At 43.8% G+C, this 22,769-nt stretch overlaps 1 protein-coding gene across 2 annotated transcripts in view; it reads right to left on the bottom strand.

Moving 5' to 3' along the window:
* LOC139532655 (DNA-binding protein SATB2-like) overlaps nt 1-21,926 on the bottom strand; it is a 52,013-nt gene extending 30,087 nt beyond the window's left edge. For both annotated transcript variants that reach the window (XM_071330557.1, XM_071330558.1), the window contains exons 1-3: nt 21,795-21,926; nt 7,228-7,443; nt 4,561-4,758 (exon numbers count right to left, since the gene is read on the bottom strand). In XM_071330557.1, coding sequence (XP_071186658.1) covers nt 4,561-4,758; nt 7,228-7,399 — 370 coding nt within the window. In that variant the 5' untranslated portion in view covers nt 7,400-7,443; nt 21,795-21,926. The remainder of the gene's footprint in view (nt 1-4,560; nt 4,759-7,227; nt 7,444-21,794) is intronic.
* Between the last annotated feature and the right edge of the window lie 843 nt (nt 21,927-22,769).

Here is a 22,769-nt window from a genome sequence, read left to right as displayed (position 1 = left end):
TGTTGTAATGAACTGCCGACCAGCTCAATGTCACATGTTGTAATGACCTGCCGACCAGCTCAATGTCACATGTTGTAATGACCTGCCGACCAGCTCAATGTCACATGTTGTAATGACCTGCCGACCAGCTCAATGTCACATGTTGTAATGACCTGCCGACCAGCTCAATGTCACATGTTGTAATGACCTGCCGACCAGCTCAATGTCACATGTTGTAATGACCTGCCGACCAGCTCAATGTCACATGTTGTAATGACCTGCCGACCAGCTCAATGTCACATGTTGTAATGACCTGCCGACCAGCTCAATGTCACATGTTGTAATGACCTGCCGACCAGCTCAATGTCACATGTTGTAATGACCTGCCGACCAGCTCAATGTCACATGTTGTAATGACCTGCCGACCAGCTCAATGTCACATGTTGTAATGACCTGCCGACCAGCTCAATGTCACATGTTGTAATGACCTGCCGACCAGGTCAATGTCACATGTTGTAATGACCTGCCGACCAGCTCAATGTCACATGTTGTAATGACCTGTCGACCAGCTCAATGTCACATGTTGTAATGACCTGCCGACCAGCTCAATGTCACATGTTGTAATGACCTGCCGACCAGGTCAATGTCACATGTTGTAATGACCTGCCGACCAGCTCAATGTAACGTGTTGTAATGACCTGCCGACCAGCTCAATGTCACGTGTTGAAATGACCTGCCGACCAGCTCAATGTCACGTGTTGAAATGACCTGCCGACCAGCTCAATGTCACGTGTTTAAATGACCTGCCGACCAGCTCAATGTCACGTGTTGAAATGACCTGCCGACCAGCTCAATGTCACGTGTTGAAATGACCTGCCGACCAGCTCAATGTCACGTGTTAAAAAATTACCTGTGTCATTTTGTTTACACAGAGGGAAAAAATGAAAGATTTCAACCAGAATTTAATCATTTAACATAAAAGCTTATTTCAAATAACAAAACGTATCCATTTGGGAGGAGCGGAGTGAGTCGAGGGCGTTGCCAGGTTTAGTAACTGGTTTCACGTTGCCAGATTTAGGGCCTGTGTTTACGGGGTTGGAATGTGGAACGGTTTTGTCTCTGTTGTTTGGTCTGTAGTCGTCTTTGGGGTTGACCGGCAAGGTATTTATTTCAGTCATTGGTCTTTATTTATTCTGTCCTGTAGCAATGTTTGGCTTTACGTGGTTTGACTGTTTTACTGTTGTGGAGGGTTGGAAGCAGCCGTGGTGTGACTGTTTTACTGTTGTGGAGGGTTGGAAGCAGCCTTGGTGTGACTGTTTTACTGTTGTGGAGGGTTGGAAGCAGCCTTGGTGTGACTGTTTTACTGTTGTGGAGGGTTGGAAGCAGCCTTGGTGTGACTGTTTTACTGTTGTGGAGGGTTGGAAGCAGCCTTGGTGTGACTGTTTTACTGTTGGAAGCAGCCTTGGTGTGACTGTTTTACTGTTGGAAGCAGCCTTGGTGTGACTGTTTTACTGTTGGAAGCAACCTTGGTGTGACTGTTTTACTGTTGTGGAGGGTTGGAAGCAGCCTTTGTGTGACTGTTTTACTGTGGAAGCAGCCTTGGTGTGACTGTTTTACTGTTGGAAGCAACCTTGGTGTGACTGTTTTACTGTTGTGAAGGGTTGGAAGCAGCCTTGGTGTGACTGTTTTACTGTTGGAAGCAGCCTTGGTGTGACTATTTTACTGTTGTGGAGGGTTGGAAGCAGCCTTGGTGTTACTGTTTTACTGTTGTGGAGGGTTGGAAGCAGCCTTGGTGTGACTGTTTTACTGTTGTGGAGGGTTGGAAGCAGCCTTGGTGTGACTGTTTTACTGTTGTGGAGGGTTGGAAGCAGCCTTGGTGGGACTGTTTTACTGTTGGAAGCAGCCTTGGTGTGACTGTTTTACTGTTGTGGAGGGTTGGAAGCAGCCTTGGTGTGACTGTTTTACTGTTGTGGAGGGTTGGAAGCAGCCTTGGTGTGACTGTTTTACTGTTGTGGAGGGTTGGAAGCAGCCTTGGTGTGACTGTTTTACTGTTGTGGAGGGTTGGAAGCAGCCTTGGTGGGACTGTTTTACTGTTGTGGAGGGTTGGAAGCAGCCTTGGTGTGACTGTTTTACTGTTGTGGAGGGTTGGAAGCAGCCTTGGTGTGACTGTTTTACTGTTGTGGAGGGTTGGAAGTAGCCTTGGTGTGACTGTTTTACTGTTGTGGAGGGTTGGAAGCAGCCTTGGTGTGACTGTTTTACTGTTGGAAGCAGCCTTGGTGTGACTGTTTTACTGTTGGAAGCAGCCTTGGTGTGACTGTCTTACTGTTGTGGAGGGTTGGAAGCAGCCTTTGAGTGATTGTTTTACTGTGGAAGCAGCCTTGGTGTGACTGTTTTACTGTTGGAAGCAGCCTTGGTGTGACTGTTTTACTGTTGTGAAGGGTTGGAAGCAGCCTTGGTGTGACTGTTTTACTGTTGGAAGCAGCCTTGGTGTGACTGTTTTACTGTTGTGGAGGGTTGTAAGCAGCCTTGGTGTGACTGTTTTACTGTTGTGGAGGGTTGGAAGCAGCCTTGGTGTGACTGTTTTACTGTTGTGGAGGGTTGGAAGCAGCCTTGGTGTGACTGTTTTACTGTTGTGGAGGGTTGGAAGCAGCCTTGGTGGGACTGTTTTACTGTTGTAAGCAGCCTTGGTGTGACTGTTTTACTGTTGTGGAGGGTTGGAAGCAGCCTTGGTGTGACTGTTTTACTGTTGTGGAGGGTTGGAAGCAGCCTTGGTGTGACTGTTTTACTGTTGTGGAGGGTTGAAAACAGCCTTGGTGTGACTGTTTTACTGTTGTGGAGGGTTGGAAGCAGCCTTGGTGTGACTGTTTTACTGTTGTGGAGGGTTGGAAGCAGCCTTGGTGGGACTGTTTTACTGTTGTGGAGGGTTGGAAGCAGCCTTGGTGTGACTGTTTTACTGTTGTGGAGGGTTGGAAGCAGCCTTGGTGTGACTGTTTTACTGTTGTGGAGGGTTGGAAGCAGCCTTGGTGTGACTGTTTTACTGTTGTGGAGGGTTGGAAGCAGCCTTGGTGTGACTGTTTTACTGTTGGAAGCAGCCTTGGTGTGACTGTTTTACTGTTGGAAGCAGCCTTGGTGTGACTGTTTTACTGTTGTGGAGGGTTGGAAGCAGCCTTTGTGTGACTGTTTTACTGTGGAAGCAGCCTTGGTGTGACTGTTTTACTGTTGGAAGCAGCCTTGGTGTGACTGTTTTACTGTTGTGAAGGGTTGGAAGCAGCCTTGGTGTGACTGTTTTACTGTTGGAAGCAGCCTTGGTGTGACTGTTTTACTGTTGTAGAGGGTTGGAAGCAGCCTTGGTGTGACTGTTTTGCTGTTGGAAGCAGCCTTTGTGTGACTGTTTTACTGTGGAAGCAGCCTTGGTGTGACTGTTTTACTGTTGGAAGCAGCCTTGGTGTGACTGTTTTACTGTTGTGGAGGGTTGGAAGCAGCCTTGGTGTGACTGTTTTACTGTTGTGGAGGGTTGGAAGCAGCCTTGGTGTGACTGTTTTACTGTTGTGGAGGGTTGGAAGCAGCCTTGGTGGGACTGTTTTACTGTTGGAAGCAGCCTTGGTGTGACTGTTTTACTGTTGTGGAGGGTTGGAAGCAGCCTTGGTGTGACTGTTTTACTGTTGTGGAGGGTTGGAAGCAGCCTTGGTGTGACTGTTTTACTGTTGGAAGCAGCCTTTGTGTGACTGTTTTACTGTGGAAGCAGCCTTGGTGTGACTGTTTTACTGTTGGAAGCAGCCTTGGTGTGACTGTTTTACTGTTGTGGAGGGTTGGAAGCAGCCTTGGTGTGACTGTTCTTGCTTTAGGTCGCACGTAAATTGCGTTCCTTTTGTAACTTGTACCAGCTTTACACGAGCAAGAATCATAGTGTGTTTCTCATCACTGAATCACAAAATGAAGTGTGTTTTGTAATACAGTAATCCCTCGTTTATCGCGGGGGTTACGTTCCGAAAATGACCCGCGATAAGTGAAATCCGCGAAATAGATTTTTTTTTTTTTTTACAATTAGCAACTATTACATGTATACAAATACAGTGACTCACGTGTAGGCCGTTTCGTCGACATTATGGGTTTAGGAGATGTTCGAAATTACAAGATAATTTGGCCAACTTAATGTAAATTTGCCAAGCTGTTTTATGTACGTACACATAACTGCACGAGACGACAAAATGATAGCACAATTCGTAGCATGTTTTGATACAAGAAGCGGGAGTGAGTTTTTAGCGAATCAGAATGCAGAGCACAATGAACCAAAAAAAAAAAAAAAATGCATTATGAAAATCCGCGAAATAGCGAATCCGCGATAAGTGAACAGCGAAGTGGCGAGGGATCACTGTATTGCCAGTAGCAGATTAAGTGACAAACACATGACGGCAAACATTTAAAAGGAGGTTTGTGATCAGCTCTTTCAGAAAGGATAATTCTCTGACCCTCTCACAGGCACACACCTACCCAAACACACACCTACCCCCCCCCCCCCCCCCCCACACACACACACACACACACACCCTCGCACACACACTCCTGTCCTATCTGACTCACCTCTCGCCTGCACGGCTGAGTTGTGGGAGTAGCCCAGGGCCACGAGGGCTGTCTCCACCAGCTGGGTGAAGAGGATGTCCTTACGAACCAACACAAACTCAGCATGTCTGTCACCACGCCCATCCCCGTCAGAGACCACACCCCCAGACACGACCCCATCTACCTGCTCCACTACACAGTACACAGGGATCATCAGACCTAGAGAGAGAGAGAGAGAGAGAGAGAGAGAGAGAGAGAGAGAGAGAGAGGTGGAGGATGGAGAGAGAGATAGAGACAGGAGACAGGAGGAGGGGGAGAAAGAGAGAGAGAGAGAGAGAGAGAGAGAGGTGGAGGATGGAGAGAGAGATAGAGACAGGAGACAGGAGGAGGGGGAGAGAGAGAGACAGGGAGAGAGAGAGGGGAGAAGTGGGGAGAGCGAGAGAGAGCGAGATAGAGACAGGGAGACAGGAGGGGAGAGAAAGAAAGAGAGAGGACTGAGTGACAATAAACAACCTTCTCCATTACAGTAAGAACGAAATGATGAATCCAATACAACCTGGGCTTGATATGAACACAGAGGGAGGGCTAGAAGATTAGCTCAGTTATTACTCAATAACTTATCATCATTTAGCAGACACTTATCCAGAGCAATTAAGGCTAAGTGCCTTGCTGAAGGGCACATCGACACATTCATCACTTAGTCTACTTTGGGATTTGAACCAGTGACCTTTCGGTTATTGTCCCAACGCTCTTAACTACTAAGCACTGACACACAGCACATATCAATGTCTTGCATAAAGTCATTTTCTGAACCACTCATAACAAATTAAGGACATCAGAATGATGTCTTTCACAGATTAAAAAAAGAGACCAGTGAATAATTGTATAATTTGCATTAGTCATGAAACTGACTTTTCCAAGACTGAAACCCTCCATCATACTCAGCTAATCCTTAAGGAGTAGTAATTTGGAGGAATCAATCAAGCTACTGACAGCACAACGACAAATGAACTCCAGGAAACCAAGTCTCATCAGGCACGCTATATCCCAATAACTCAGCTAGGGAGTGGGTGGGTGTGTGTGTGTGTGTGTGTGTGTGTGTGTGTGTGTGTGTGTGTGTGTGTGTGTGTGTGTGTGTGTGTGTGTGTGTGTGTGTGTGTGTGTGTGTGTGTGTGTGTGTGTACGCACGCATTTGTGGAAGTGTGTGTGTATATGTCCCTACGAGTGAACATACACTATACATAAACTGCTCTCTGGACTATAGTGTTAGGATAGCATGTGTGTGGCCCATTCCACACCGCCATGCTGTGGTTTTAAACAGAGAGGCTGATATCCCCCAGTTCAAAGACAGCTCCCTCATTAACACTAGCAGAAAGCCATGGCTATGAGGAGGAATCCTTCTCTCTTCTCTTCTGTCTGTCTGTCTGTCTGTCTGTCTGTCTGTCTGTCTGTCTGTCTGTCTGTCTGTCTGTCTGTCTGTCTGTCTGTCTGTCTGTCTCTGTCTGTCTCTGTCTCTGTCTGTCTCACTCTTATCTCGGTCTCTCTCTGTCTCTCTCTCTGTCTCTCTCTCTCTCTCTCTCTCTCTCAGTCTCTCTCAACTCAATTCAATTCAATTCAAGGGGCTTTATTGGCATGGGAAACATATGTTAACATTGCCAAAGCAAGTGAGGTAGATAATATACAAAAGTGAAATAAACAATAAAAATTAACAGTAAACATTACACTCACAGAAGTTTCAAAAGAATAAAGACATTACAAATGTCATAGTATGTCTATATCCAGTGTTGTAACAATGTACAAATGGTTAAAGTACACAAGGGAAAATAAAAAAGCATAAATATGGGTTGTATTTACAATGGTGTTTGTTCTTCACTGGTTGACCTTTTTTTGTGGCAACAGGTCACAAATCTTACTGCTGTGATGGCACACTGTGGTATTTCACCCAGTAGATATGGGAGTTTATCAAAATCGGGTTTGTTTTGGAATTCTTTGTGGATCTGTGTAATCTGAGGGAAATATGTGTCTCTGTCACGTTGGTTGAAATGAGCGGACCAAGGCGCAGCGTGCATAGAGTTCCACATGTTTATTTAAATGAAACTCACCACAAAAAACAATAAACAGCAAACGAGACGTAACGACTGGAGTGCTCACAGGCACTACAAAAAAACAAGATCCCACAATCTAAGGTGGGGAAAAGGGCTGCCTAAGTATGATCCCCAATCAGAGACAACGATAAACAGCTGCCTCTGATTGGGAACCATACTAGGCCAACAAAGAAATAGAAACATAGATTTGCCCACCCAAGTCACACCCTGACCTAACCAAATAGAGAATAAAAAAGGCTCTCTAATGTCAGGGCGTGACAGTCTCTCTGTCTGTCTGTCCGTCCGTCTGTCTGTGTGTGAGTGGACGTGTTTAACTAGTAAATGAACAAAAGTTTGACCAACTGGGGACATTTTGTTGGTCCCCACAAGGTAAAATGCTATTTCTGGGGGGTTTAGGGTTAAGGTTAGAATTAGTGTTAGGGTTAGAATTAGGTTTATGGCTAGGGTTAAGGTTAGGGTTAGGGTTAAGGGTTAGGGAAAATAGGACTTTGAATGGTACTGAATTGTATGTCCCCACAAAATTAGCTGCGCAAGACTGTGTGTGTGTCTGCTTGTGTATGTGTTCCTCTGTGTGTTCCCCTACCTCCGAGGGGCCGTAACGGGGTGCCGTTGAGGCGCGTGCGGGGACCCGTGGGGCTCCCGTTGACCTCCAGACGGCTCATCTTGCCCGGCGGGGAGGCGCAGGTGTCCGGGCTGTCCCCTCTCTGCTCGGGACTGTCCCGCAGACAGGGTCTCTCAGTACCACCACGCTCCATCCCCCTCCAACCTCCAGGAGGGACTCCCAACAGAGCGTATGGACCTGCAGACAGGGAAGAGAGAGAGAGAGAGAGAGAGAGAGAGAGAGAGAGAGAGAGAGAGAGAGAGAGAGAGAGAGAGAGAGAGAGAGAGAGAGAGAGAGAGAGAGAGAGAGAGAGAGAGAGAGGGAGAGGGAGAGGGAGAGAGAGAGAGTGAGAGAAGAGAGAAGAGAGAGAGAGAGAGAGAGAGAAAGAGAGAGAGAGAGAGAGAGAGAGAGAGAGAGAGAGAGAGAGAGAGAGAGAGAGAGAAGGAGAGAGAAAATAGAGGAGGCATTTGTTCTTTAGGACGAAGTGACCCTTGAACATAGGCGCTGAACTAGGATCAGTGTACCCTCCACTAAACTTAGCTGATCTAGTAGGAGTCTACAGGCAGCTATCTATATCTTACTGGTGTTGACATTGTGGAGACTCTTTCAAATCAGATCAGGGTTTAAATAGTATCTGATTTCTTTCAGATATGTTGAGCGTTTGAACAGAGGCATTGGGTCAATTGATTTGCACTTTTGGGATGATTCCATTGGTCCCGTTGTGCTATATATATCTGTTGTTTAGCTGGAATCAAATGTATGTATCCTGTTCATTTGACTGTGATACTGTATGTGGTTGTCTCACCTAGCTATCTTAAGATGAATGCACCTACTGTAAGTCACTCTGGATAAGAGCATATGCTAAATGACTAAAATGTCAAATGTAAATGTTTTACATACAGATCTCATATGACTATGTTGAATTATTATTGTAAAAAAATATATTGATGTCACAAATGTAAAAGAAAAGTGTACATTTCAATGTAAAACCTAGCAGTACTACTTACTCTGAGAGTCAGGTGGATATTGTAGCATTTAGCAAAACTATTTCATTATTTGTCTCTCTGAAATTAAAACATCAAGTGATAGATTTTAAACAAATACATGTGTGTTTTTGAACAACCCCATGCCAATATGAGATAGTGAAAAAACAGCAATCTGTTTCATCATTTCTTTAAACAATAAAAGCTAATTTCTCAACATTTCTGAAAATGGATAAATAGCGTTTTGAAATGAAACCCTTCATCTGTATCAAACTCTCCCACTGAGCTGACCCCTGACCCCTTCATCTGTATCAAACTCTGACACTGAGCTGACCTCTGACCCCTTCATCTGTATCAAACTCTCACACTGAGCTGACCTCTGACCCCTTCATCTGTATCAAACTCTCACACTGAGCTGACCTCTGACCCCTTCATCTGTATCAAACTCTCCCTGAGCTGACCTCTGACCCCTTCATCTGTATCAAACTCTCACTGAGCTGACCTCTGACCCCTTCATCTGTATCAAACTCTCCCTGAGCTGACCTCTGACCCCTTCATCTGTATCAAACTCTCACACTGAGCTGACCCCTTCATCTGTATCAAACTCTCACACTGAGCTGACCCCTTCATCTGTATTAAACTCTCACACTGAGCTGACCCCTGACCCCTTCATCTGTATCAAACTCTCCCTGAGCTGACCTCTGACCCCTTCATCTGTATCAAACTCTCACACTGAGCTGACCCCTTCATCTGTATCAAACTCTCACACTGAGCTGACCCCTTCATCTGTATCACACTCTCACACTGAGCTGACCCCTTCATCTGTATCACACTCTCACACTGAGCTGACCCCTTCATCTGTATCAAACTCTCACACTGAGCTGACCCCTTCATCTGTATCAAACTCTCACACTGAGCTGACCCTTCATCTGTATCAAACTCTCACACTGAGCTGACCCCTTCATCTGTATCAAACTCTCACACTGAGCTGACCCCTTCATCTGTATCAAACTCTCACACTGAGCTGACCCCTTCATCTGTATCAAACTCTCACACTGAGCTGACCCCTTCATCTGTATCAAACTCTCACACTGAGCTGACCCCTTCATCTGTATCAAACTCTCCCACTGAGCTGACCCCTTCATCTGTATCAAACTCTCCCACTGAGCTGACCCCTTCATCCCTTCATGTTGTGTTGAAGGCGTGAGTGCTGTGGTCATTTCCTCCCTGTACCCATCAACCCTCCCATACTGAAGACATTACTTTTTATTTACAGATGACGAGAGCAGAAAAAGCAGACCACAACAAACAAACAGAAACCCAGCATCTGGTGGAAATCACCAGGCTCTTTACTGTAAATAATATGACTGACTGCTATCAGACTCTATAGTCATCTACACAGCACTCCATACATAACCAAATCTCATGCTAGGTAGGCCTGTCAATTTACATGTCAGTCCTTTAGCAGACACTCTGCTCCAGAGTGACTTACAGGAGCAATCAGGGTTAAGTGCCTTGCTCAGGGGCACATCAACAGATTATTTTTTCACCTCTGGGATTTGAACCAACAACTTTTCAGTTACTGGACCAACGCTCTAACCACAAGGCTACCTGCCGCCCTGTCTGTCGCCAGAGATGATACAGTATGTATAGCCAGGTCTACGGTTTGACCAAAAGGCTATGCCACCAATCAAGGGGGTGATAGTTGGCTTTTCAGGCAAAGTTATTTATAACAACAGGCTATAACTTGATGCACTACTTTCAAGACATAAAGGTTCCTAATTCATGAGCAACCATCTTGGCTCCAAAGCAAGAACTTCTGAGCTAAAGTAGCTGCTTCCTCTAGCGGACGGAGGTGGCTAGGAACCTTGAGTCACCGTGTCTGAGATCTGACGACTTCCATTGGCTGTCGGACTTTGCCACACAACTATTATAGAAGCAGGAGCAGTCTGCTGCCTATCTGGCTTCAGCTCAGCGGGCTAACACAGTCTCATAGTGTGCAGGAGACATGGGTTCGAACTGCAGTCTGCCACCACCCTCTAGACGTAAAGGGGCTATCTGTCATGCAATCTGATGTGTTTGTTTCACAATCTGTGGTTTCCCCTGGCATGATAATTAACCCATTCTGAAAGCAGCACATGATGACAATAAAACGCACATGCCAAATTAATAACAGCCTTTAAAAAGAGGCTTCCAACACAAACAAAATAATGTAATCCGGAAGAACCCGAGCTGCCTCTCCCTCTGTTTAACTGGAAAGACCAGTCACTTTCTTTCTTTCCCATAGGACTGCATAGCTGAGGCATCCTAGGGCTGACAGTGAGGGGATCCAGCCACAACATATCATAGGGACCTGGGTGATCTGAGGCATCCTAGGCCTGACAGTGAGGGGATCCAGCCACAACATATCATAGGGACCTGGGTGATCTGAGGCATACTAGGCCTGACAGTGAGGGGATCCAGCCACAACATATCATAGGGACCTGGGTGATCTGAGGCATACTAGGCCTGACAGTGAGGGGATCCAGCCACAACATATCATAGGGACCTGGGTGATCTGAGGCATCCTAGGCCTGACAGTGAGGGGATCCAGCCACAACATATCATAGGGACCTGGGTGATCTGAGGCATCCTAGGCCTGACAGTGAGGGGATCCAGCCACAACATATCATAGGGACCTGGGTGATCTGAGGCATCCTAGGCCTGACAGTGAGGGGATCCAGCCACAACATATCATAGGGACCTGGGTGATCTGAGGCATCCTAGGCCTGACAGTGAGGGGATCCAGCCACAACATATCATAGGGACCTGGGTGATCTGAGGCATCCTAGGCCTGACAGTGAGGGGATCCAGCCACAACATGTCATAGGGACCTGGGTGATCTGAGGCATCCTAGGCCTGACAGTGAGGGGATCCAGCCACAACATATCATAGGGACCTGGGTGATCTGAGGAATCCTAGGCCTGACAGTGAGGGGATCCAGCCACAACATGTCATAGGGACCTGGGTGATAGGAGGCAGCAGTCTAATACCATTTTCACACTATCATGTTGACCTGAACTGTACAGTGCTGTCTCAGGTTATTTCCCCACCCCGGGTCTCTCCCTCTCTGGTCCAGAACCACAGACCCCTTGTCTGGTCTCTCCCTCTCTGGTCCAGAACCACAGACCCCTTGTCTGGTCTCTCCCTCTCTGGTCCAGAACCACAGACCCCTTGTCTGGTCTCTACCTCTCTGGTCCAGAACCGCACATCATGCTTTGGGACCAGATTCCTGGTCTCTACCTCACTGGTCCAGCCACCAGACATCATGCTATGGGACCAGATCCCTGGTCTCTACCTCACTGGTCCAGCCACCACACATCATGCTATGGGACCAGATCCCTGGTCTCTACCTCACTGGTCCAGCCACCACACATCATGCTATGGGACCAGATCCCTGGTCTCTACCTCACTGGTCCAGCCACCAGACATCATACTATGGGACCAGATCCCTGGTCTCTACCTCACTGGTCCAGCCACCAGACATCATACTATGGGACCAGATCCCTGGTCTCTACCTCACTGGTCCAGCCACCACACATCATACTATGGGACCAGATCCCTGGTCTCTACCTCACTGGTCCAGCCACCAGACATCATGCCATGGGACCAGATCCCTGGTCTCTACCTCACTGGTCCAGCCACCAGACATCATGCTATGGGACCAGATCCCTGGTCTCTACCTCACTGGTCTAGCCACCAGACATCATGCTATGTGACCAGATCCCTGGTCTCTACCTCACTGGTCTAGCCACCAGACATCATGCTATGTGACCAGATCCCTGGTCTCTACCTCACTGGTCTAGCCACCAGACATCATGCTATGTGACCAGATCCCTGGTCTCTACCTCACTGGTCTAGCCACCAGACATCATGCTATGGGACCAGATCCCTGGGAGCTAACCTACTATGGGAGGGCTAGGCCTGATTGGAGAGCATTGTGTAATTAAAAGCTTATAAATCTTAACAGCTATTGACTAAACACTCTATCCCCCCCGAGAATTGCAGATCTGCTTCTGATAAACACGTCTACATGGGATTTGGGAAAGACAGACACAGGATTAAACACCCCCCCGCCCCCCCCCGTCATCTCTGCACCCAGAGTCATTAACAGGGAGAAATTATTACCAGACATGTATGAAGGGGAGGGATATGTGTTGGGTGTCTCTACCCCTGCCAACATAGGTCTCTCTCTCTCTCTCTGACACATACACACACACACACTTCAGTGTTCACAGCTCTTCACTTCGCCTCTCATCACACCAGTCCTATCCTGTGAGTTTGTCCAGTGGCCAGTTGTCAGACTGATTGAATGGATGGCTGTCTATCAGTACATCAGATCTCCTCCTGATAACATCTGATGACATCACACAGCAGTGCCCTCCAGCTTTGATCCACACAACTAGATCAGAACAAGGGCTGTGTCACAAATGGCACTCTATTCCCTATATAGGCTCTGGTCAAACCTAGAACACTATAGGGTATAGGGTGCCATTTGGAATGCATCCAGGGGCTGAGTAACCAAACAGAAAAGTCCTGTACAAAAGAGTTGCTGTATACAAACCCCTCATTGAGAGTATTATGTCTGAATATTCCAAGAGCTCGGAGGATGATGGAACGTTCACAACGCATTAGGCTCGATCTCTCCGTATATCAACGCCGTCAACATGCTCTCTTAGACTGTTTACAGCTACTCGGTCATTGAGACTGTTGAAATATATGACTGATGTAACTGATAAGAAGTGAACAATGCACCACTACGTGATGTTTATGGTCTGGTGATGAAAAGGACCATACAGAAAAGGGGTTTTAAAAGACTCAGATTTAACATGATATATGTTTCTATTTCTTATTTTCAAGTGTCTATTAGGTGTTGTTCCTTCCTCTTCTTGTTGTTATTAAAGATAATAATGATAATAACAATAATAATAACAATAATATTAATAATAATAATTATAACGATGATGATAATAATAATAATGACAATAACAATAATGATAATAATAATAAGAACAATAATAATCATAATAATAACAATAATAATCATAATAATAACAATAATGATAATAATAATAACAATATTAAGAATAATAAGAATAACAGTAATGATAATAACAATAATAATAATAATAATAACAATAATGATAATAACAACAACAGTAATAATAACAATAATAATAACAATAATAATAACAATAATAATAATAACAATAATAATAACAATAATAATAATAACAATAATGATAATAACAATAACAATAATAATAACAATAATAACAATAATGATAATAACAATAACAATAATAATGACAATAATAAGAATAATAATAATAATAACAATAATAAAGATTATGCTGTACGCTCTTAGAATTAGTGACTTGAGGAACGTTGGAGATCCTCAAGGAACCATTTCTAGTCAATGCTTCATATTTGTACCTTCGGTTAGTTGAGGGGTTCTTGGAGGAACCTTTAATGACACCCTGTAGTGGAGGTGTGGCTTAGTAGGGGCGTGGCTTTAAGATAGATCTTTTATGGTCCCCGTTAGAGTAAATGTCATTGTTGTTCATCTGTTCTGTTGTATTGCCGTCACATGTTAAGGTTGAACACTGACCGTTTTGTAGCTTCAATGAGGCTAAACGAGGTGCAGGACTTTCTCAAGAGCCTATGCAAATTCCAAAGTTGGAATAGTTACCACTTTATTACTCTATGTAATCAGCAATGTTAATGTTATTATTATATTACAATATGTAACATGCATAAATATTCAAGGAACATTATAATTTGCTGTGTACAAACTTAACATGATTAACAGGAATGGCATTTATGCTAACAAGTGACCAAAAAATCTGGAAGCCACGCCTCAAATAAGTCATGCCTCTAATCTGATGCCACCTCGACAATATCTTATTAAAAATGTTTAAAAAAGGAACTGCTCCCGTCACAAAAAGGTTCCGGTTTGAACCTTTACACAGACTTCTACTGTGACCCTGGCCTCATGAAGGCCATGCATTCTCAATATAAACACATACAGACACACAGAAACCACAAGTATACAACACTGGGAGACTGTACAGACACATAGAGACCACACACTGGAGCAACTACACTCACTACAGTATACTACACTAACTATAGTATACTACACTCACTACAGGATACTACACTCACTACAGTATACTACACTCACTACAGTATACTACACTCACTACAGTATACTACACTCACTACAGGATACTACACTCACTACAGTATACTACACTCACTACAGCATACTACACTCACTACAGTATACTACACTAACTATAGTATACTACACTCACTAGAGCAACTACACTCACTACAGTATACTACACTCACTAGAGCAACTACACTCACTACAGCAACTACACTCACTACAGCATACTGCACTCACTACAGTATACTACACTCACTACAGTATACTACACTCACTAGAGCAACTACACTCACTACAGTATACTACACTCACTACAGTATACTACACTGACTACAGTATACTACACTCACCACAGTATACTACACTCACTACAGTATACTACACTCACTACAGTATACTACACTCACTAGAGCAACTACACTCACTACAGTATACTACACTCACTACAGTATACTACACTCACTACAGTATATTACACTCACTACAGTATACTGCACTCACTACATTATACTACACTAACTACAGTATACTACACTCACTACAGTATACTACACTCACTATACTACACTCACTAGAGCAACTACACTCACTACAGCATACTACACTCACTACAGTATACTGCACTCACTACAGTATACTACACTCACTACAGTATACTACACTCACTACAGTATACTACACTCACTACAGTATACTACACTCACTAGAGCAACTACACTCACTACAGTATACTGCACTCACTATAGTATACTACACTCACTACAGTATACTACACTCACTAGAGCAACTACACTCACTACAGCATACTACACTCACTACAGTATACTACACTCACTACAGTATACTACACTCACTACAGTATACTACACTCACTACAGTATACTACACTCACTACAGTATACTACACTAACTACAGTATACAACACTCACTACAGTATACTACACTCACTACAGTATACTACACTCACTATACTACACTCACTACAGTATACTACACTCACTATACTACACTCACTACAGTATACTACACTCACTACAGTATACTACACTCACTACAGCATACTACACTCACTACAGTATACTACACTCACTACAGTATACTACACTCACTACAGTATACTACACTCACTTCAGTATACTACACTCACTACAGTATACTACACTCACTATACTACACTCACTAGAGCAACTACACTCACTACAGCATACTACACTCACTACAGTATACTACACTCACTACAGTATACTACACTCACTACAGTATACTACACTCACTACAGTATACTACACTCACTACAGTATACTACACTCACTAGAGCAACTACACTCACTACAGTATACTACACTCACTACAGTATACTACACTCACTAGAGCAACTACACTCACTACAGTATACTACACTCACTACAGTATACTACACTCACTAGAGCAACTACACTCACTACAGTATACTACACTCACTACAGTATACTACACTCACCACAGTATACTACACTCACTAGAGCAACTACACTCACTACAGTATACTACACTCACTACAGTATACTACACTCACTAGAGCAACTACACTCACTACAGTATACTACACTCACTAGAGCAACTACACTCACTACAGTATACTACACTCACACTCACATGGATGCCAAATGTACTAGACAACACAGGGTCAACATAGTAACACACAGTCATACCATTCACTGTGAACACCCAGTACTGCATAAGCCATGCATTAGCCATATTTTATTAAAGTACCAATCAATTATTTTCTCTTCAAAATACCTTTCAATGCTAGTTTGATAACTTGTTTCAACTCAAACTTTAACTCAAACATGGAGCCAATTGATGGAATTTAATCAAACCTACCACACCAAAGCATGTTTTTATTAACTAGGCCTACTGCCCGCCCATACCCATTCATTCTGAAAACTGAAAGCTTCTACCTGTGTCTCTTTGTTAACAACAGATGGTGCGCAATCTCTGACGTTAAGGAAGTCTTGAGTTTTTTTCTCGCCTGAGTTAGAATACCTCAGGATAAGCTGTAAACCATACTATTTCCCATGAGAGTTTTCATCTATATTTTTCATAGCTGTCTATTTACCACCACAAACCGATGCTGGCACTAAGACCACACTCAACGAGCTGTATAGCGCCATAAGCAAACAAGAAAATGCACATTCAGAGGGGGTGCTCCTAGTGGCCGGTCATTTTAATGCAGGGAAACTGAAATCCGTTTTACCACATTTTTACCAGCATGTCCCCTGTACAACTAGGGTTGACAGAATTCTAGATCAGCTTCACTCAAAACACAGAAATGCATACAAGGCTCTCCATCTTTCTCCATTTGGCAAATCTGACCATAACTCTATCCTAAGGTTTCATGTTTACAAGTAAAAACTCAAACAGGAAGTACCAGTGCGAAGTGGTCCGATAAAGCGAATGCTAAACTACAGGACTGTTTCACTTGTACAGACTGGAATATGTTCTGGGATTCATCCGATAACATTCAGGATTTTACCACACCAGTCATCGGCTTCCTTAATAAGTTTATCCCAACCAGAAGACATGGATTACAGCCAACATCCACACTGAGCTAAAGGCTAGAGCACCGCTTTCAAGAAGTGGGACACTAATCGGGACACTTATACGAAATCCCGCTACGACCTCCGACGAACCATCACACTGGCAAAGTGTCAATACACTAAGATCAAATCCTACAGTATTACACCAGCTCTGGCGCTCGTTGGATATGGCAGGGCTAGAAAACTATCCCAGATTACAAAGGGAAACCCAGCTGTGAGCTGCCCAGTGACACGAGCATACCAGACGAGCTGTATGCCTTCTATGTTCGCTTCGAGGCAAGCAACACTGAACCATGCATTAGAGCACCAGCTGTTCAGGACGACTGTGTGATAACGCTCTCCGTAACCGATGTGAGCAAGACCTTTAAACAGGTTAACATTCACAAGGCCGCAGGGCCAGACGGATTACCAAGACGTGTAGTCCGAGCGTGCACTGACCAGCTGGCAAGTGTCTTCACTGACATTTTGAACCTCCCCCTGACCCAGTCTGTAATACCTACATGTTTCAAGCAGCCCACCATAGTCCCTGTGCCCAAGAACGCCAAGGTAACCTGTCTAAATGACTATCGCCCCAAAGCACTCACATCTGTATTCCTGAAATGCTTTGAAAGGTTGGTCATGGCTCACATCAACACCTTAATCCCACTCACCCGGGACCCATTCCAATTCACATACTGCCCCAACAGATCCACAGATGACGCAATGTCATTTTTTGTGCCCTTTTTTCACCCCGATTTTGATCTTGTCTCATCTCTGCAAATCCCCAACGGGCTCGGGAGGCGAAGGTCGAGTGTCCTCCGAAACATGTCCCACCAAACCGCGCTTCTTAACACCCGCCCGCTTAACCCTAAAACCAGCCGCACCAATGTGTCGGAGGAAACACCATTCAACCGACGACCAAGGTCAGCCTGCAGGCGCCCGGCCCTCCACAAAAAGTGGCTAGAGTGCAATGAGTTAAGTAAAGCCCCCCTGACCAAACCCAGACGATGCTGGGCAAATTGTGCGCCGCACTATGAGTACAACAAGGCCTCTTCCCCTCAGGAGGCTGAAAATATTTGTCATGGGCCCTCAGATCCTCAGTTCTACAGCTGCACCATTGAGAGTATCTTGACTGGCTGCATCACCGCTTGGTATGGTAACTGCTTGGCATCCGACCACAAGGCGCTACAGAGGGTTGTGCGTACTGCCCAGTACGTTACTGTGACCGAGCTCCCTGCTATCCAGGACCTCAATACCAGGTGGTGTCAGAGGAAGGCCCTAAAAATTGTCAAGGACTCCTGCCACCCAAGTCATAGACTGTTCTCTCTGCTACTGCATGGCAAGCGGTACCGATGCACCAAGTCTGTTACCAACAGGTCCCTGAACAGCTTCTATCCCCTAGCCATGACACTGCTAAACAAGACAGCTAAATATATAGTTAGTTAAATAGTTAACCAAACAGCTACCTGGACTATCTGCATTGAAGCTTTTTCCACTAACATTTTTGTCTCATCACATACGGTATGCTGCTACTGTTTATTATCAGTCACTTAATCCTAGGTATATGTACATATCTAACTAAATGACCTTGTACACCTGCACATAGACTTGGCACTGATACCCCGTGTGTATACTGTGCATTCAGAAAGTATTCAGACCCATTCCTCTTTTTCCACATTTTGTTACGTAACAGCCTTACTCTAAAATGGATTAAATATAAACATTTTCTCATCAATCTACATGTAATACCCTATAATGACAAAGTAAAAACAGTTTTTTGCTAATTTTTGCTAATTTATTGAACCAGAAATATCTTATTTACAGAAGTATTCAGACCCTTTGCCATAAGACTCGAAATTGAGCTCAGGTGCATCCTGTTTCCATTGATCATCCTTGAGATGTTTCTAAAACTTGATTGGAGTCCACCTGTGGTAAATTCAATTGATTGGACATGATTTGGAAAGGCACACACCTGTCTATATAAGCTCCCAGAGTTGACAGTGCATGTCAGAGCAAAAACCAAGCCATGAGGTGGAAGGAATTGGCCTTTGAGCTCCGAGACAGGATTGTGTCAAGGCACATATGTGTGGCAGCATTGAAGTTCCCCAAGAACACGTGGCTTCCATCATTCTTAAATGGAAGAAGTTTGGAACCACCAAGACTCCTCCTAGAGCTGGCAGCCCCACCAAACTGAGAAATCGGGGGAGAAGGGCCTTGGTCAGGGAGGTGACCAAGAACCCGATGGTCACTCTGACAGAGCACCAGAGTTCCTCTGTGGAGATGGGAGAACCTTCCAGAAAGGACAACCATCTCTGCAGCACTCCACCAATCAGGCCTTTATGTTAGAGTGGCCAGACAGAAGCCACTCCTCAGTAAAAGGTACATGACAGCCCGCTTGGAGTTTGCCAAAAGGCATCTAAAGGACTCTCAGACCATGAGAAAAAAGATTCTCTGGACTGACGAAACCAAGATTAAACTATTTGGCCTGAATGCCAAGTGTCAATTCTGGAGGAAACCTGGTACCATCCCTACGGAGAAGCATGGTGGTGGCAGCATCATGCTGTAGGGATGTCTTTCAGCGGCAGGGACTGGGAGGCTTGTCAGGATCAAGGCAAAGATGAACGGAGCAAAGTACAGAGAGATCTTTGATGAAAACCTGCTCCAGAGTGCTCAGGACCTCAGAATGGGAAGAATGTTCACCTTCCAACCGGACAAAAACTCTAAGCACACAGCCAAGACAACGCAGGAGTGACAACGCAGGAGTCCCTGATGTTCTTGAGTGGCCCATCCAGAGCCCGGACTTGAACCCGATCGAACATCTCTGGAGAGACCTGAAAATAGCTGTGCCAAGCTTGTAGCATCATATCCAAGACAAGGCTGTAATTGCTGTAATCGCTGCCAAAGGTGCTTCAACAAAGTACTGAGTAAAGGGTCTGAATATTTATATAAATGTCATATTTCCATTTTTTTTTTGTCATCGTGTGGTATTGTGTGTAGATTGATGAGGGGGAAAAACAATTTAATCAATTTTAGAATAAGGCTGTAACGTAACAAAATGTGGAAAAAGTCAAGGGGTCTGAATAATTTCCAAATGCACTGTAGCCAAGTTATCATTACTCATTGTGAATGTATTATTATTTACAGTCTTATTACATCTTTTACTTTTCTATTATTTGTCTATTTTCTTGTTCTCTGCATTGTTGGGAAGAGCCTTAAGTAGGAATTTCACTGTTAGTCTACACCTATTGTTTATGAAGCACGTGATTAATAAAAATAGGATTTTATTTGAATGAACCATTTAACTGTATGCTTAATGAGGGAGACACACCCATGGTAAGAGGCCTAGCTTTTGCATGTACTGTATTACATAGATTTCAAATAACGTTAAAGTAGGAAAATGGTAAGGGGGCATTTCATTCAGTCATTTCAATCAGTCATTTTTTTTAAATAGTCAAGCCCTGAAGTTTTTATTTGGGGAGAGAGAAATGGACAGAAAGCTCTACATTACTGCTGTTGACATTTTTGGGGACAATAGGCTTCGTCTTGATGAGAGCAACGCTGCTCTTTCTCTCGCTGTAAAAACGTTTGAGCAAAAAATGTGCCCTGTCCACTCATTAGGCCAGCTTATAAATGTTTCATTTTAGCTGACTTTTTTTAATGAAAGACATTTATGCAGGGTAGGGTGATTATTTATTCACCTTATGGTGCAAGACAGGTTGCTCAGTCCGGTTGCTCATTCGTTTGTCTTCAACATATGAACATTGAAACGCGCTAAAATTCCTGAATTTGACCCGTGACGTGTTTCTGATAAAACATTTAAATGCAGTTGAGAATATACACATGGAAAAGTATTGATACGTCAACGTCTCAATCAAAAAGTAGGTCTATAGGCTAGACCTATGGCCAATGGTTTGACTCGGGACACTACGCCTTTTACTTGTATAAATTAAAAGTTGAAATAAAACTCTAAAAGTAGAGTAATAAGTCAGTAGCACTACATTTTCAAACTCCAAAACGAAACTAATTTCACTAAGATAATGCATGTTGGATAGCTAGGTACGCAATGTGATAAATTGTCCTAAATGAATTAGCATGGAAAATGTAAAATTGATATAGGCTCGACCTGATACTAACCCGTGCTAAATATATTTTGCAGTCAACACAGTGAGTTCGTCTTTGTTTTGCGTAATGATTTAAATCAGAACGAACACACTTATAAAAGTATAATAATTATTATAATTATAATAATTGTCAGTAGTAAAGCTGTTTATACATTCCACATTAACAATAAAGTGTATCATCTACATTTATTTTGATCTGAAATCTAAAGGTGTTAGGCTACATGAAAAATCTAAATATGAGATAATATAATCCAAACCAAATATTACTATCATAGCTAATAATAGTTATTATATGGTAACCTAATGATAGAGCATTATTTACGCTAAATTATCGCCAAAACATTGACACCTTGCTTATAATTTTTATTCTTCACCCATTTAGGCTATTATTTTAGCCAATTTTAGCCAATTATTCAGGCTAGACGCACGACCAATGATTAAATGTACATTGTATTGGGCCTAATATTAACGATCATTAATTAATAGAATTTGTATCCTTTAAAATATTACTATTACTATTATAATTAAGCCTTGGACCATTATTGTTATTATCATTGTTATAAACTGACACCTAATACTTTTATTTGTATTTGTAATGTTGGTAAAGTAGGCTAAAGCTGACTGAAAAGGTGAAGCTCATAATAAAAGAGTAGGTGAACAAGTTTTACTCACTGTTTACGTGGTGTCTGTACCTCGCCTGGTTGGGTAGAAAGCTCTGTCCATTGATGATAAGTATTGAATCCAGGGCTGGACTTGGGGATGTTTCGGGGAGCAGAAGTCGGATATCCGTCACTCGGAGCTCGATGGTTCTCCTCCGCGCTCTACTTGAGTGTGATAGCAAAGCAGCTTGACAGAGCGCGAGCGAGAGGACGATAGATAAGGCAGATACAGGAAATACGCTCTGTGTGCTTGCTTGCGTGTTTGTTTGTGTGTGAAGGGGGCGGAGAGAGAGAGACCTCACTGTCGGAGCTCCTAGATTGAACCGCCTATAATGCGCTCGAGGGGATGGACGACAGGCAGCACAACTCAAGAGTCCACGTTTGTTAATTTATTCCTTGCTTTCCAGAGGAGATGAAGTTAGAATGTTACTTTATCTTTACTACCGGAGTCATAGATGGGCTAAACGAATAGTGGAAGCAGCAAGGTAACCAAATATCGGACCGTTGGTTATGCTATAGATGATACGAGAGAGGGAGTATACGGAGACTTCGTTTGACAGGGTGCGAGAGAGGAGGTATCAGATGCTATTACGATATAATGGAGGAGGTATCAGAAGCTATTATACTGTATATCCATTCAACATCAGTCATTGGCCTTTGTAACACTGCACATGGACGGCTTTCACGCTAATCAAAATTGAGCTCCTCACTTTTGAGCAGGTGATCCAAAAATGTCTGGAATGTCAACAATTGACATTGGCCGATCGATCACAATATCTGGGTGCAATCTGTCTCCTCTCAATTGTTGACTTTCAAGAGATCATTCTGACACATCATGTAGACTACAGTCAAACGCCTAACCTGAATGTTCTGGCATTGAAACAGAACCAAGATTGATAGCGTTTGCCTTGTGCGTAACCGCGTTATAATGTCCTCCTCGACGTGCAATACATATGCCTAAAACTCATGCAATATTTATGATTAAATG

This window comes from Salvelinus alpinus, chromosome 10 (genome assembly GCF_045679555.1).
Source record: "Salvelinus alpinus chromosome 10, SLU_Salpinus.1, whole genome shotgun sequence".
Classification (NCBI taxonomy): Eukaryota; Metazoa; Chordata; class Actinopteri; order Salmoniformes; family Salmonidae; genus Salvelinus; species Salvelinus alpinus.
Note: the sequence above shows the minus strand (reverse complement) of the source record. Positions and strands in the feature narration are given on the sequence as shown.